Source organism: Hoplias malabaricus, chromosome 7 (assembly GCF_029633855.1).
Source record: "Hoplias malabaricus isolate fHopMal1 chromosome 7, fHopMal1.hap1, whole genome shotgun sequence".
In the NCBI taxonomy this organism is placed as follows: domain Eukaryota; kingdom Metazoa; phylum Chordata; class Actinopteri; order Characiformes; family Erythrinidae; genus Hoplias; species Hoplias malabaricus.
In genome coordinates, this window is record NC_089806.1 from 27032429 (window position 1) to 27046236 (window position 13808).

Consider the following 13808-nt stretch of genomic DNA (forward strand, 5'->3'; position numbering starts at 1 on the left):
TTTTTGGCTAGAATTTTTCGGTCTAGCCAAGTGGCAGAAGGTGTCCAATTTGGTGGTCTCAGGATCCCATGTCTGCTTTTTTGCAGATAATGTGGTCCTGTTGGATTCATCAAGCTGGGACCTCCAGCTCTTGGCAGATTGGTGCAGCATATGCATTAATGCAGACTGTGCACCTCTCCACTGTGGTGAAGAGAGAGCTGAGCCGAGAAACAAGGCTCTAGATTTACCATTCAATATACGTCCCAACCCTCACTGAAGGTTATGAGCTTTGGGTAATGACTAAAAGAATGAGAGAGCGGGTACAAGCGGCTGAAACGAGTTTTCTTTGGCGGGTGTCTGAACTCTCCCTTACAGATAGGGTGACGAGTTCGGACATCCGGGAGAGACTCTCCCTTCACATAGAGGGAGAACAAAAAAATCAATTAGTACTTTCACTTCCTAAATTATTTTAAAGTAAAATTAAAAAATGTCATGTGACCCAGTGGTAAGGCACACTATTATGACTAAGCAAATGTCTCATAATTTTAAATTTCATAAGAAAAAGAAAAAACAAAAAAGCTGCACTTAGATCTAGTTAAAGGATACAGAGAGAGACAGAATCCACAGCTAAAAGAACATAATTCAATATTTCTATTAATGGCTGTTTCAGTGCTGTGGAAGGGACGGAATCCAGACTGGAAAGGTTCAAGGACATTGTGATTTTCAAGATAGTTTTGAAGTTGATTGGCAACATTATGTTCAAAGATTTTGCCCAGAAAAGAAGGATTAGAGATATGCCAGAATGTATTTAGAGCCAGAGGATCCAAACCAGGATTTTTGAGTAGAGTGACAGCAGTGATTTTGTATGTAGATGGAACCTGACCCGTACAGGGTGATTGATTAATAAGAGTTGTGAGATGAGGGACCAGGGCAGAGTGACAGGCTTTAGTTAAGGAGAGGGTCTAGTGAACAGGTTGTAGCTTTAGATTTCAGTATGACAGTATGAAAAGCAGAAAGAGAACAGGAGGATAAGTTATCACCTGGAGAATGGAACGTCAAAATGTAAAAGGAAGAGTCATTAGTGGCACAGTGTTTGTTTGTATTAGCACTGTTAATAAGTCTGGACAAATAAGATGATTTGGCAGCATGTAAAGCATCTCTGTAGGCAGCTAGGTGCAGCTTAGTCTCCCTTCAGAATCTCTCCAGCTGACGGCCAGTCTGCTTCATAGTGCATAATTCATTACTGTACCAGTGAGAAGAAATAAAAATTCATCCTAAATTTCACAGTGGCTAGCACTTTAAGGGGCTCAGAGTGCAGAATTTGGCAGTGTGTCTTATTCCTCAGGAGAAAGGGGAACAGAATCAATAGGAAAAATAATGGCAATAGTGGTATTAAAAATAAGAGAATATGTTGGTGTTTTACATGTTAAATCGGTTACCTGGGCAAGTCTGAATGTTGCCTGATAGGAGAAGAACAAAAGATTTGAATTAACAATTTCAGATTAATTTTATATTAATTACATTAATTACAAAATATAATTTCAAGTTAATGGGCAGCACAATGGAGCAACAGGTAGCGTCACTGTCGTACAACTCCAGGGGTTCAGGGTTGTGGGTTGGAGCCTTGCTCCAAGGGGTGTTTCCTCCCACAGTGAGAAAAAACAGGTTGGTAAGTCAATTGGCTACACATAAATGCCCATATGTAGGACAGTGTGAGTGAATGTGTGTCACCCTGTGCTGGACTGACACCTCCTGCAGGGTGTGTTCCATCGAATGAAGTAAAAGTCTGGAACTTGCTAGTGGATGTAGGTAAATAAAACTGCAGGTCCCACAGTGTATTCCTTTAACCACATTGTGGCCAGACATTTCACCCCTTGCACTTTGCCATAAACATCCACATTTTCAACTTTATTCAATAAATGAAGGTTTTGAAAGGAACTAGCAGAAGCACACAGAGTTGGTGGCTTAGTTTGGAGATCACAGGTGGCAGGATCATATAAGGCCAGTAGGGATAGGTTTTAGGGGATTTGTAGCTAAATCAGCCACATCCTGGCTTGTGTAATTTAGCTTTAGGAGTCAAAAACTTAGCTGTGAAAAAGTCATCAGATTTAGCTGAAAGAGCTAGTCAGTGGTAATGGGTAAGGAGAGTACTAGCTGGAGAAGTGCATTGTGTATTGGCTAATATGTTTGCTGTTTTAGGAACATGAGTATGTGTAGATGAGTGGGGTGTTGTGTCAGGTTGTTGTATAATGTGGTAGATCCAGTGGTTTAGGAAGTGATGGGCATCAGGACAGAACAATTGTGTATGCTATTAGTACTTAAAGGCCATATGGTGGCACTACATATTGGCAATCATAAACACGACATCACAAATTAGACATTCTTGCTATATATTGATGTAAAACCACAACACATTAAAATGGATTTATTGCTTCCAATAAATAGAGTATGGGGTTTATAATAAAGAAAGTTGTTTTCCTGTACTAACAAAGTATTCTCTTTATTCTCAGTATAAAAGTGACCTTTAGCTAATAAATATATGTACATACTGTTCAGGTCTGTGATCGATTGGCAGTATGTTCCATTTGCTGGAAATCCTTTGATGCATCTACATGTGTCATTGCGGATGGCATCACAGTAACCGTAGCTCATACATGTGTCACATGGCCAGAAATAATTATCTTCACACATGCACTGGTATCCAGCAGAATTTGACTGGCATGCTGTGAAATAAACAAAAGTCAGTTACAATTTTTTTTAAATGAACAGTTATTCCTGACCCTAATTTATTTTTTGTCATACAATTTATAAGATCAAAGCAATACTGTGGTTTTACAGCTGGGCATCTCAACCCCATTCAGAGAGCATCTCTGCTTTCTGACATTCTCATAGTGTTTCTCATTCTCATTTACCTGCTCTAGAAAAACCCAGGTAAATGAGAACTACTTTATTAAAGAAATAAACACAGTTTGGAGCTTCCAGATTTGTCTATGGATAAGAAAACTTAATAAAATTATATGGAAGTTATGTACAGATTTACATGTTCAGAATAACAAGCTTTTCAAAACACGCAGAGATGGGATTTTGTGTAAAATGCAGAAAAAACAAGAATCTGTGATTTACGAATTCTCTCCGTATTTGACAAAATTACAAAAAAAAGGCAATGTTTTCAATTAATGGCATGCTTGTATTTTTTAAACAAATTTAAAATTGATCTAAAACACATTTAAAAAAAAAAAAAAAAAAAACTTGGACAGGCCAGGCAACAGGTTTTGAGCCACAGTTTGGGGGCAATCGAATGGTATGGTGACATTACCAACACTGAGTAAAATAAAATTTTTACATTTAAATTTACATGTATATATACAGGATTTAGCAGGATTTACCCTCTTTTCCAGAGTGTCTGACTCAAGACCCACGGGCACAGAACCATTTGAGACAATTTGACAGTGGTACAGAGAGATCTGAGACAGTTTCACAGTGGAACTACAGTTTTTTTGAAGGATATTAAAGCAGAAAAGTAAAAAAACTTTTTAGAAAACCTTTTAGAAAAGGAAAGGAAAACACTTACCTGTCGTTATGTTAACCTCTAAGACACGTAAAACTTCGTCAGCAAGTAAGATGTTTGAAGTTTGTAGCAAACTCTTGATGATGTTTATCTCTGTGGTACTTGCATTTGTCTGAATTTGAATTGTGAAGTTAAAGACTGGCAGTGCTTTAAAATAAAATGGTGGCCATGTTAATGCAAGAAATGCTATTTCAAGTATCTGTAAGTGTAATTCTATATTATTTTTTTCTTACCATTTATTGGAATGCACATCTGCCCAGGACTTGGAAGACCAACAATACAATTACATGTTCCTAACTTGCCACCACAGTTTGTATGGTATGAACAGGTATTGTATGACCAAACATATGAATCCTCACATGTGCAAAAACTTTCATTTTTTACTGGCTGGCAAACTAGCAGAGAAAAGCACATTTTATTTATTTATTATTATTTTTGTATATATATATATATATATATATAAGTAAGTGAAGTTTTAATATCATACAGTAATTCATATTTTGCATTATAAGTTAATGTATATATAAAAGAAATTTACTGAAAGCTTGAAAGACAACATCTTAAAATGTTTTTAAAGAATAGCTTAAATACAGGTATAGGGATGCTCACCTGCTGTAAGGTTGAAACCAATGATTTTTGAGATGTTGAGGCCTTGTGGCAACATACTCAATGTACTCAAATAATTTTTGACAACATACACTGGAATCTCTGAGTTTGTTGTCAACTCAACAACTGCAACATACTCTGTTTGACCTGCTATGACTGGGCAAAAATGTATGGAAAAAATTATGTTCATGATGAATGAATTCAATTTCTGCAAAAGTCAGAGATCAGTCCTTTAAGGCATATTCAGAAGTACTACTTTCATGCACATTCCGGTTATGACTACTGCTTTAGAGGAAGTTGTAGAATGTAATAATAATCTAAAATTAAATTCTGCTGCCTTTGAGGCAGATTCTAACAAAGTACATTTTGCACACAGAGGCAGCAATCGTGTACTATTCTACTTTGTCTTTATAGTATACTTCCTTCAGAGGCAGCAGTCAAAACTGAAATGTGCAGAAATATACTTCTTCAGAATCTGCTTTAGCATTCTACAGCTCCCTCCGAATCGAGGTTCATTATCATCTAATCTATCCTCTTTGAAGAGCAACCCTTTAATAACCTTTATACAACAGTTAATTCACTGATTTGTTGAGAACCCAGAGCTGTATAGAGTGACATCAACTTCGTTGACTCCAATGGACCAGTTTTTTACAGCAATGGCGGATCATGGAGCCTCTCAATAGTTCACAGAAGTTAGCGGCAAACACCAGCAGCGCCATGGAGTTACAGCAGAACAGATGCGACTGTGATGCACATTTATAATTTTAAATGATTAAAGAATGCTATTTTATATTTTCAGCTCATCTATATCCAATTAACAAGTGTGTTAAAGCATGTTAGCGGATTTCCCCACTAGTAGTTTTGGGGAATGTTAATAGATAACTAGGCCGGACTTGAACAGCTTGGAAATTACCTTCTCAAAATGTCATTATATATTCATTTAGGAAATTCGAGAAAAAATTCTAGTGTATAGATATTTGTCTGGCGGAAGTATTTGTTAATTGTAAGTGAGCAAGTGACTGTACGATTGTGAGTGGAGAAGATGAAATGACTCCCCTTGCAGCACCCCTGTGTGTAAGCGTGTGAGGAACAAAGAGAACGTTTATTTATTTAGTAGGTTTTAAATAGACAGCACTCCAGGACGGCTCTCCACCCCATTTGCAAACTGGTTTTAATGTTATTAAGTATTTTATTAAGGGCGGCACAGTGGCGCAGCAGGTAGTGTCGCAGTCACACAGCTCCAGGGGCCTAGAGGTTTTGGGTTTGATTCCTACTCCAGGTGACTATCTGTGAGGAGTTGGTGTGTTCTGCGTGGGTTTCCTCCCACAGTCCAAAAACACACGTTGGTAGGTGGATTGGCGATTCAAAAGTGTCCCTGAGTGTGTCTGTGTTGCCCTGTGAAGGACTGGCGCCCCCTCCAGGGTGTATTGCTTTAATTTCACACTGTGTATGTTTGTATTTGTACGGCACTTTTACATATTTGCTATGATTATGGCTGTGTATGTATATATAAACTTAAAAGAAATAAATAAAAAGTATTTAGTCAGCCACTGATTGCACAAGTTCTCCTACTTAGAAAGATGAGAGAGGTCTGTAATTTCCGTCATAGGTACACTTCAACTATGAGAGACAAAATGAGAAAAGAAATCCAGGAAATCACATTGTAGGATTTTTAAAGGGTTTATTTGTATAGCATGGTGGAAAATAAGTATTTGGTCAATAAAAATAGTTCAACTCAATACTTTGTAATATTACCTCTGTTGGAAATGACAGAGCCCAAACGTGTCCTGTAAGTCTTCACCAGGTTTGCACACACTGCATCTGGTATTTAGGCCTTTCCTCCATGCAGATCTCCTCTAGAGCAGTGATGTTTTGGGGCTGTCGCTGGGCAACACAGACTTTCAACTACCTCCACAAATTTTCTATGGGGTTGAGGTCTGGAGACTGGCTAGGCCACTCCAGGACCTTGAAATGCTTTTTACGGAGCCACTCCTTCATTGCCAGAGCGGTGTGTTTGGGATCATTGTCATGTTGGGAGACAGAGCCACATTCAATCTTCAATGCTCTCACTGATGGAAGGAGGTTCTGGCTTAAAATCTCACAATACATGACCCGGTTCATTTTTCCCTTAACACGGATCAGTTGTCCTGTCCCCTTTGCAGAAAAACAGCCCCAGAGCATGATGCTTCACAGTGGGTATGGTGTTCTTGGGCTGCAACTCAGCATGCTTCTTCCTCCAAACATGACAAACAAGTTGAGTTTTTATGATGGCATGTTCTGGCTTAAGCAGGGGAATATGCCTGACACTGCAGGATTTGAGTCCCTCTCAGTGTAGTGTGTTACTGATGGTAGCCTTTGTTGCTTTGGTCCCAACTTTCAACCAGTCATTCATCAGGTCCCTCTGTGTAGTTCTGGGATTTTTGCTCACCATTCTCGTGATCATTTTGACCCCAAGGGATGAGATCTTGCATGGGGCCCCACCTCGAGGGAGATTATCAATGGTTTTGTATGTCTTCCATTTTCTTACAATTGCTCCCACAGTTGATTTATTCACACCAACCTCCTTGACTATTGTAGATTTACTCTTCCCAGCCAGGTGCAGGTCTACAATTTTCTTCCTGGTGTTCTTCGACAGCTATATGGTCTTGGCCATAGTTGAGTCTTGAGTCTGACTGTTTGAGGCTATAGACAGGTGTCTTTTATACAGACAACAATATCAAACAGGTAGCATTAACACAGGTAACGAGTGGAGGACAGTAGAGCTAGTTAAAGAAGTAGTTACAGTTCTGTGAGAGCCAGAAATCTTGCTTCTTTGTGGGTGACCAAATGCTTATTTTCCACCCTACTTTACAAATTAATTTAAAGTTTAAGTGTACCTATAATGAAAATTACAGAGCTCTCTCATTTTTCAACATAGGAGAACTGGCACAATCCGTGGCTGACTAAATAAATTTTTGCCCCACTTTATATTTGAAATTTTTTATGTTTACATATGATCTTATGAAAACTTGACTTCTGGTGTGAAACATAAAATTCACAACACAAATTATGACTAAAGTATCCATCCATCCATTATCTGTAACCGCTTATCCAATTCAGGTTCACAGTGGGTCCAGAGCCTACCTGGAATCATTGGGCGCAAGGCGGGAACACACCCTGGAGGGGGTGCCAGTCCTTCACAGGGCAACACACACACTCACACATTCACTCACACACTCACACCTATGGTCACTTTGAGTCGTCAATCCACCTACCAACGTGTGTTTTTGGACTGTGGGAGGAAACCGGAGCACCCGGAGGAAACCCATGCGGACACGGGGAGAACACACCAACTCCTCACAGACAGTCACCCGGAGCGGGAATCGAACCCACAACCTCCAGGTCCATGGAGCTGTGTGACTGCGACACTACCTGCTGCGCCAATGTGCCCCCCATGACTAAAGTATGGTTTTATTTTTAAAAAATGTTATTAAAAATGTTATTAAAATTACATAAATAATAGGTTAAAATGACCTAAAAATAACTTGGGAACTTTAACTTGGCAAGTACTGTGCAGATGTCACATGGATGGCAGGAAAATGATGTCTAAAAACTCATGATAAACTCAAATTCCACCATATTTCAACCATCAGCTGATCATTGTCTCATTGTCTTTTCAACTGACCCGTGCCCACTGGGATGCAGCCTTGGTTCAATATGGATAAATGTTATATTGTAAGTATAATGCATTGTATGGCTGGTTAAATCCATGTTACCTCAGTACTTACGGTACACTACAAAGGGAAATGCAGAAACTTGAAAAATGAGCACTGGGCTAGATAAGACTTCACTTGGGCTGAAGGAAGTTTCATTGGAGTATTTTTTTCAGCTGATTAGCTGTCTGGGTTGTTTACTTGGTAGGTTAGTGATACTGTGGTGGTGACTTGAGGCTGATCCAGTCTGGGTGGTGAGTGCAATGTAGAGTTTGTTGCTGTGACAAAGCAGCAAGCTACATGCTGAGGAACTAATTGGAATGATTGTTACTCTTTTAATTGAGAATGTAATAAAGCACTGCATTGTGGGTAGTGGACGCCAATTTAGAGATCAAACTCCATAGTATCAGAACAAAGCAATGTACCAGGCAAAGAGCAAGCGCAGGACGATTCCTTATAGCAGTGGTTCTCAAACTGTGGTCTGCGTACCACTGGTGGTACATAAAGCAGCAAGTGGTGGTACGCCAGATGGACAGAAAAAATACTACTTAAGTAAAGAATTAATTAATAACTGAAAATCAGAAACTGAAAAATGTTCAGGTGTAAACTACTTAATGTTTCATTGTTTTCATGATTAAGATGCTCCAAGTTTTTATTTATAATCTATTAAAGTGCATATTAAATTTGATCGCTCTTAATGTTTGCATTTCTTTCAAAATGCTTATTTCCCCAAAATTTGTTCTCATAAATGTATATTTGCATTTAAAACATACAGCTTAGACCTAATTATCTGCATGCACTCTATAATTTTCAGTAATTATTTTAGTATAATTTTGTGTAAAACATGCAAAATACAAAAAATTCAGGCAAGACAATCATAGGTGGTACTTGGGGTCTTTGATTTCATAATAGGTGGTACTTGGTCAAAAAGTTTGAAAACCACTGTACTATTGGGATAAGCTGAACAATAACAAAATTGAGTGTTATTTAGAAAAAAAAAGTAATTAACAGTTTTGTTTCCAAGCTGGAACTGGGGTAAAAAAGAAACAAAAACAAAAAAATATACAATCCATTTGTAATACATTTTCCACTCTAGACGTGAGACAGATTAAGGCAGTTAATACAACAACCTTTCACCAATACACAGAGTGTCACTGCATTTTAGGCTGTATAGATAACATACACAACACTGCAATGTTTATCTATTCACTTGCCGCCACTTGTCCTGTTTTCCCAAAATGCATTGTGTTGCTCACAGTGGTTGATGTCATGTTCACATTCTCTATAAGATTTGCTTCTGATGATATAATATCCCTATATCTGATTACTGATTAAACTTAAAAGCAAAGCATTGTCAATTTTTATTCTTGCCAATATTTATATATATTATATGAAAAGGAATAGTCATTTTAAAACATTATATTCTTACCATCTCGCTTGTGTCTTGGGTGAAAATGCCCATCCATATGTCTATTCTGTAAAAGCACAATTCAGGAAAAAAAAAAAAACTTCGATAACCATCCGTTTTGTGTACTAACATCCAGAGTTGGGATTAGGTATTTCTCATTTTATTTGGTCAAAATAAACACAGTTTAAGATTCTAAAGGACAAGATTTTGCATGACTAATACAGAGACAGCAAAAGGAGTTGCTGACAGAAAATGTGATATATTTTTTACGTCATTGTACCAAAGTAAATCACAGTCATGATGTGACACCCCCCACCCCCCCAAAAAAAACAACAATAAAATAAAAATAAATAACTAAATAAATAAATAAAATAAAAAACAATGAATCATGTGGCTTTTTCATAAAGGGGTATAAAAAAACATGTATCTTTTGGTAATGAACTTTATACATTCAAGGTTTCTTTTTTTTTTGCTGTTTATGTAATCACACAATTAAAACCTGTGTAACAAATGAAAAACACAGTGTCTTTAATTTTAAGCACTAAATATAACTTCCATGTGGAACAGCTTCTAAATGTGTATGAGTAAGTATGTACATGAGCATGCATTTTAGTGAGTGAATGATGGACTGAGTGAGTTATAAGCCAGTTCCATGAGGTGCTATCATCTAAAATGATTTTCCCTGCTGTTTAAATGCAGGCAATAGAAGAGAAGGATGTGATGTCTTTTTGATTTGCAATTTTAATCTTTTTTTAAGTACTCTTTTCTAATTTACTAAAATTTTGTAATGCATTATGATTATTTCTAATTCTGTGTGGTTTAACTTTTCACTAGATGTAAAAATGCCTTGTAAAGGACTGGCGCCCCCTCCAGGGTGTATTCCTGCCTTGCGCCCAATGATTCCAGGTAGGCTCTGGACCCACCGCGACCCTGAATTGGATAAGCGGTTATAGATAATGAATGAATGAATGAATGAATGAATAGATGTAAAAATTAACTTTTCCTCTTACCTCTAATATGTAGTCTGATGTTTTAATGATTTCATGCATGTGCACCTCATGCATGAACATAAGCATGACACAAGCATATATCAGCAAACATTTTGATTCTGAACCTTTAAAAAAAATACAGAAAACATAACACACACACACACACACACATTAATTACATATTTAACTGACTTTACCTGTTAAGATACTGTGCTCTGCCATTATTAAAATTGTGGATTTTTTATTTTTTTTAAGGAAAACTATGTAGTATTCTACCTTAAAATTCCAGGTTCTAAATGATTGTAGCATTCCACAGAGCTGTAATAGAAAGAATACAGCTTCTACTGAGGCTATGCTGTGTCCTCTGTTGATTTAATGCACTAAGCAACTTTTAAATCACGGGCGGAGGACTTTTGTGAGAAATGGGTAATGCTTAACGTATAGCTCACAGGTGGTTGGTTGCCTCTAGCTACAAGCTTGATATTCCTGTTACGGATATTATATGGCAGAGTGAACAAGGGGGATGGGTGGCGCGGGGAGGGGTGTAGAGAGAGAGAGAGAGAGAGAGAGTACGGAAATGAATAAGTAATTATATATTTCATTACTTCATGTTCACTTTGTTCATGCATACACTATGGAACTATGGTCTGTTGAGCTTTGAGTTAAATCTAGTTTAATTGTCCCAAGCATTTGGGAAAAGGCTCATTTTTAGCATGAGCATTATTATTATCCTTGCCAGCTGTGACCTGGTACACTTAATTTAAAAGACTCATATGTAAATTGCCAGTGCAGGAGTAATTTAGTACTTACTTTCATTGTCCATGCTGCTTATACAGTTTTGGAATTCGGTCGTCACTGCTTTTGTGTTTCCACGAGTATACAAAAGTTGTTACCCAGTTTCTCATTCCAAGGTCATGTCTGTGAAAGCAGCAGGTTAGTTGAAAATATTGAAAATGTGAAAATATTGGAACAGAAAGCAGCCAGCACATTTAAGCATTCATTCTGACATGACTCTGCACCTTCTCCTCTCAGAATACTGCTTTGATACACAGCATAGCACAAATCTTTATTTTCAGGTGGTGCTCTGGAACTTCATCCCACCCACCCCTTTTTCTTGCTGTGCTATTCCCAGTCTCTGACTTTCCAAGTCATCCTCTTTTCAGGTACTGCCCTGGAAATTCATCCTAATCCTCTTCTCTTTGCAGCTGTCCCACACTCTGTCTATTCCTTTACAGTTCATCCTCTGTTTTGATGTGAACCTTTGTCCTAACCCCATCCCCTTTATGGTCTCACTACACCCTGTCCCTTCCATTACAGCCGATCCTCTCTCGGGCTGCGGACCTTCGTCCCTACCCCTCAATTTGCGGCCGCACCGGTCTGTCTACAAATACATTTTTGTTCTCTCTCCTCAGAATCTTCTGTGGATCTTCATCCTTACGCCCTCCCTTTCACAAAAAAGCAGCACCCTGTGTGTCTACTGTATGGCTCGCACTCTTTCCGGCTGTGAATTTTTGTTCCTGCCTCTCTGCTTTGCAGCTAGGCTGCTCCCAGCCCTAGCTCACTCTTTCTCTTACTAGAGACCTTCGGCCGAATCTATCTCCCAACCTCTGCTTTTACACCCCTAGCTATGTCCTCACTTACTGCTATGTCAGCTACTAATCCACTTCCTGTTGTCCCAATGATCTTAGCCTACTTAAGATGACTATCACTTTCTGCAACTACTACCTGTTTATCACTGCAGCACTTTGAGGACTCGAATTCTCAGCCACGCATCCCCCTTCACTATAGAATGTCTGTCATCATCATAACTAATAAACAATGTTCAATATACTCAGCCTAATGCTATTCTTCTACAGTCTTATAAGGCGCTGAGTTATGTGCCAGTTTATTAAAGGCAGTTCATTTGTGGACTCACTAACCCCTTTTTACTCACCTACTCTCAAACCAGGACACCTTTCTCTTCGCAGTTCCACACTGACAGTGATCCAGGGCACTTGGATTCGTGCATTGTGACAAACTCACTTAACTGGAATATCTTCCTCAGCTGCTAAGAGGTTTTTTTTCCGCATTCCCCATTATGAATGACATATGCCTTTTCCAGTAATCTCTATGACATAGTGGCAGCCATGTGGTATTAACTGTTTATGTGACCAGGACTCACTGCCAGGTCTTAGCTTTCATTTCATATTTTTGTAATGTAATAATAATACAAGAAGTTTTCTCTGTAATTAATGGGGCTAAGGTTTCTTTATGAACATAAAAGCCAGTAAACTACATAGTCACAATTCTGAAAGAAATGTAGTATATATACTACAGATAGATAGAACTTTATTGTCATTACTAAGTACAAATAAAAGACAACTAAACTGCATTTCGAATTATGAGGCTTGGAGGATTTAAGGGGCTAAATATCTGTAACACCATTATGTGAATGGTTATGTAAGATCAAAAGTTATTGTATGTCAGTAAAAATTAGACAGGCTCTGGGCACTCAGAAGTGAAAATCTTAGATCCTAACTCGCTATTTGTTGCTTTGTCATAATTGAACAGTGAATTGTCAGTTTTCTGTATGATTTACAACTTATGATTAAAGTTAAGACATGACGTGCAATAATGTCAAGGTTCAGTTTAATGTAGCCATGTATGCTTTACATTTACATATACATTTATGCATTTGGCAGACGCTTTTATCCAAAGCGACTTACAAAAGCTTTAGGAGTAAATGCATCTTTGGTGTTATCATTAATTACATCTAAAATCTTATTTTAGGGGTGGCACGGTGGCGCAGCAGGTAGTGTCGCAGTCACACAGCTGCAGGGGCCTGGAGGTTGTGGGTTTGATTCCCGCTCCAGGTGACTGTCTGTGAGGAGTTGGTGTGTTCTCCCCATGTCCACGTGGGTTTCCTCCATGTGCTTCAGTTTCCTCCCACAGTCCAAAAACACACGCTGATAGGTGGATTGGCGACTCAAAAGTGTCCGTAGGGGTGTGTGTGTGTGTGTGTGTGTGTGTGTCTGTGTGAGTGAATGTGTGTGTGTGTGTCTGTGTTGCCCTGTGAAGGACTGGCGCCCCCTCCGGGGTGTGTTCTCGCCTTGCGCCCAATGATTCCGGGTGGGCACTGGACCCACCGTGACCCTGAATTGGATAAGCGGTTACAGATAATGAATGAATCTTATTTCAGTCTTACAACCTGTTTCAGTCATAAAGCTAATGCATAGAAACAACAGCTATTCAACAAATACACAATTGTTAAACACAATTGCAACTACACAAAAAAGAGAAAACGTAATCACCACAGTATTACCCAAAGTCAATTAAATTTCAGGGATATCAAACTACTCATTGTACTCATCATGGTTCAATAATGAACTATGTGTGATGTGTGAAGACCCTTTAAAGGGTTGAAAAATCCATGACGTAACTTTAAGGTACTTTACCCATATCAATGTAGTAGTAAACATGTTTTTTTTATGGAACCAGAAGTGTTTTTTCTACGGCATCTCCCTAAGAAACTTTAGTATCACTTGTAGTTTTAAGACTGCAGGCACACTAGAGAGCCAACAGTAAGA

The 13808-nt window shown here is 38.4% G+C and overlaps 1 protein-coding gene across 1 annotated transcript in view; it reads right to left on the bottom strand.

Moving 5' to 3' along the window:
• Positions 1-11124, bottom strand: part of LOC136702713 (adhesion G protein-coupled receptor F5-like) — a 55842-nt gene extending 44718 nt beyond the window's left edge. Inside the window, exons 1-8 of the mRNA XM_066677862.1 lie at positions 11053-11124; positions 10264-10367; positions 9275-9320; positions 4157-4309; positions 3781-3942; positions 3551-3694; positions 2529-2702; positions 1419-1439 (exon numbers count right to left, since the gene is read on the bottom strand). Of these exons, the coding sequence (XP_066533959.1) occupies positions 1419-1439; positions 2529-2702; positions 3551-3694; positions 3781-3942; positions 4157-4309; positions 9275-9320; positions 10264-10367; positions 11053-11065 (817 nt within the window). The 5' untranslated portion in view covers positions 11066-11124. The remainder of the gene's footprint in view (positions 1-1418; positions 1440-2528; positions 2703-3550; positions 3695-3780; positions 3943-4156; positions 4310-9274; positions 9321-10263; positions 10368-11052) is intronic.
• Between the last annotated feature and the right edge of the window lie 2684 nt (positions 11125-13808).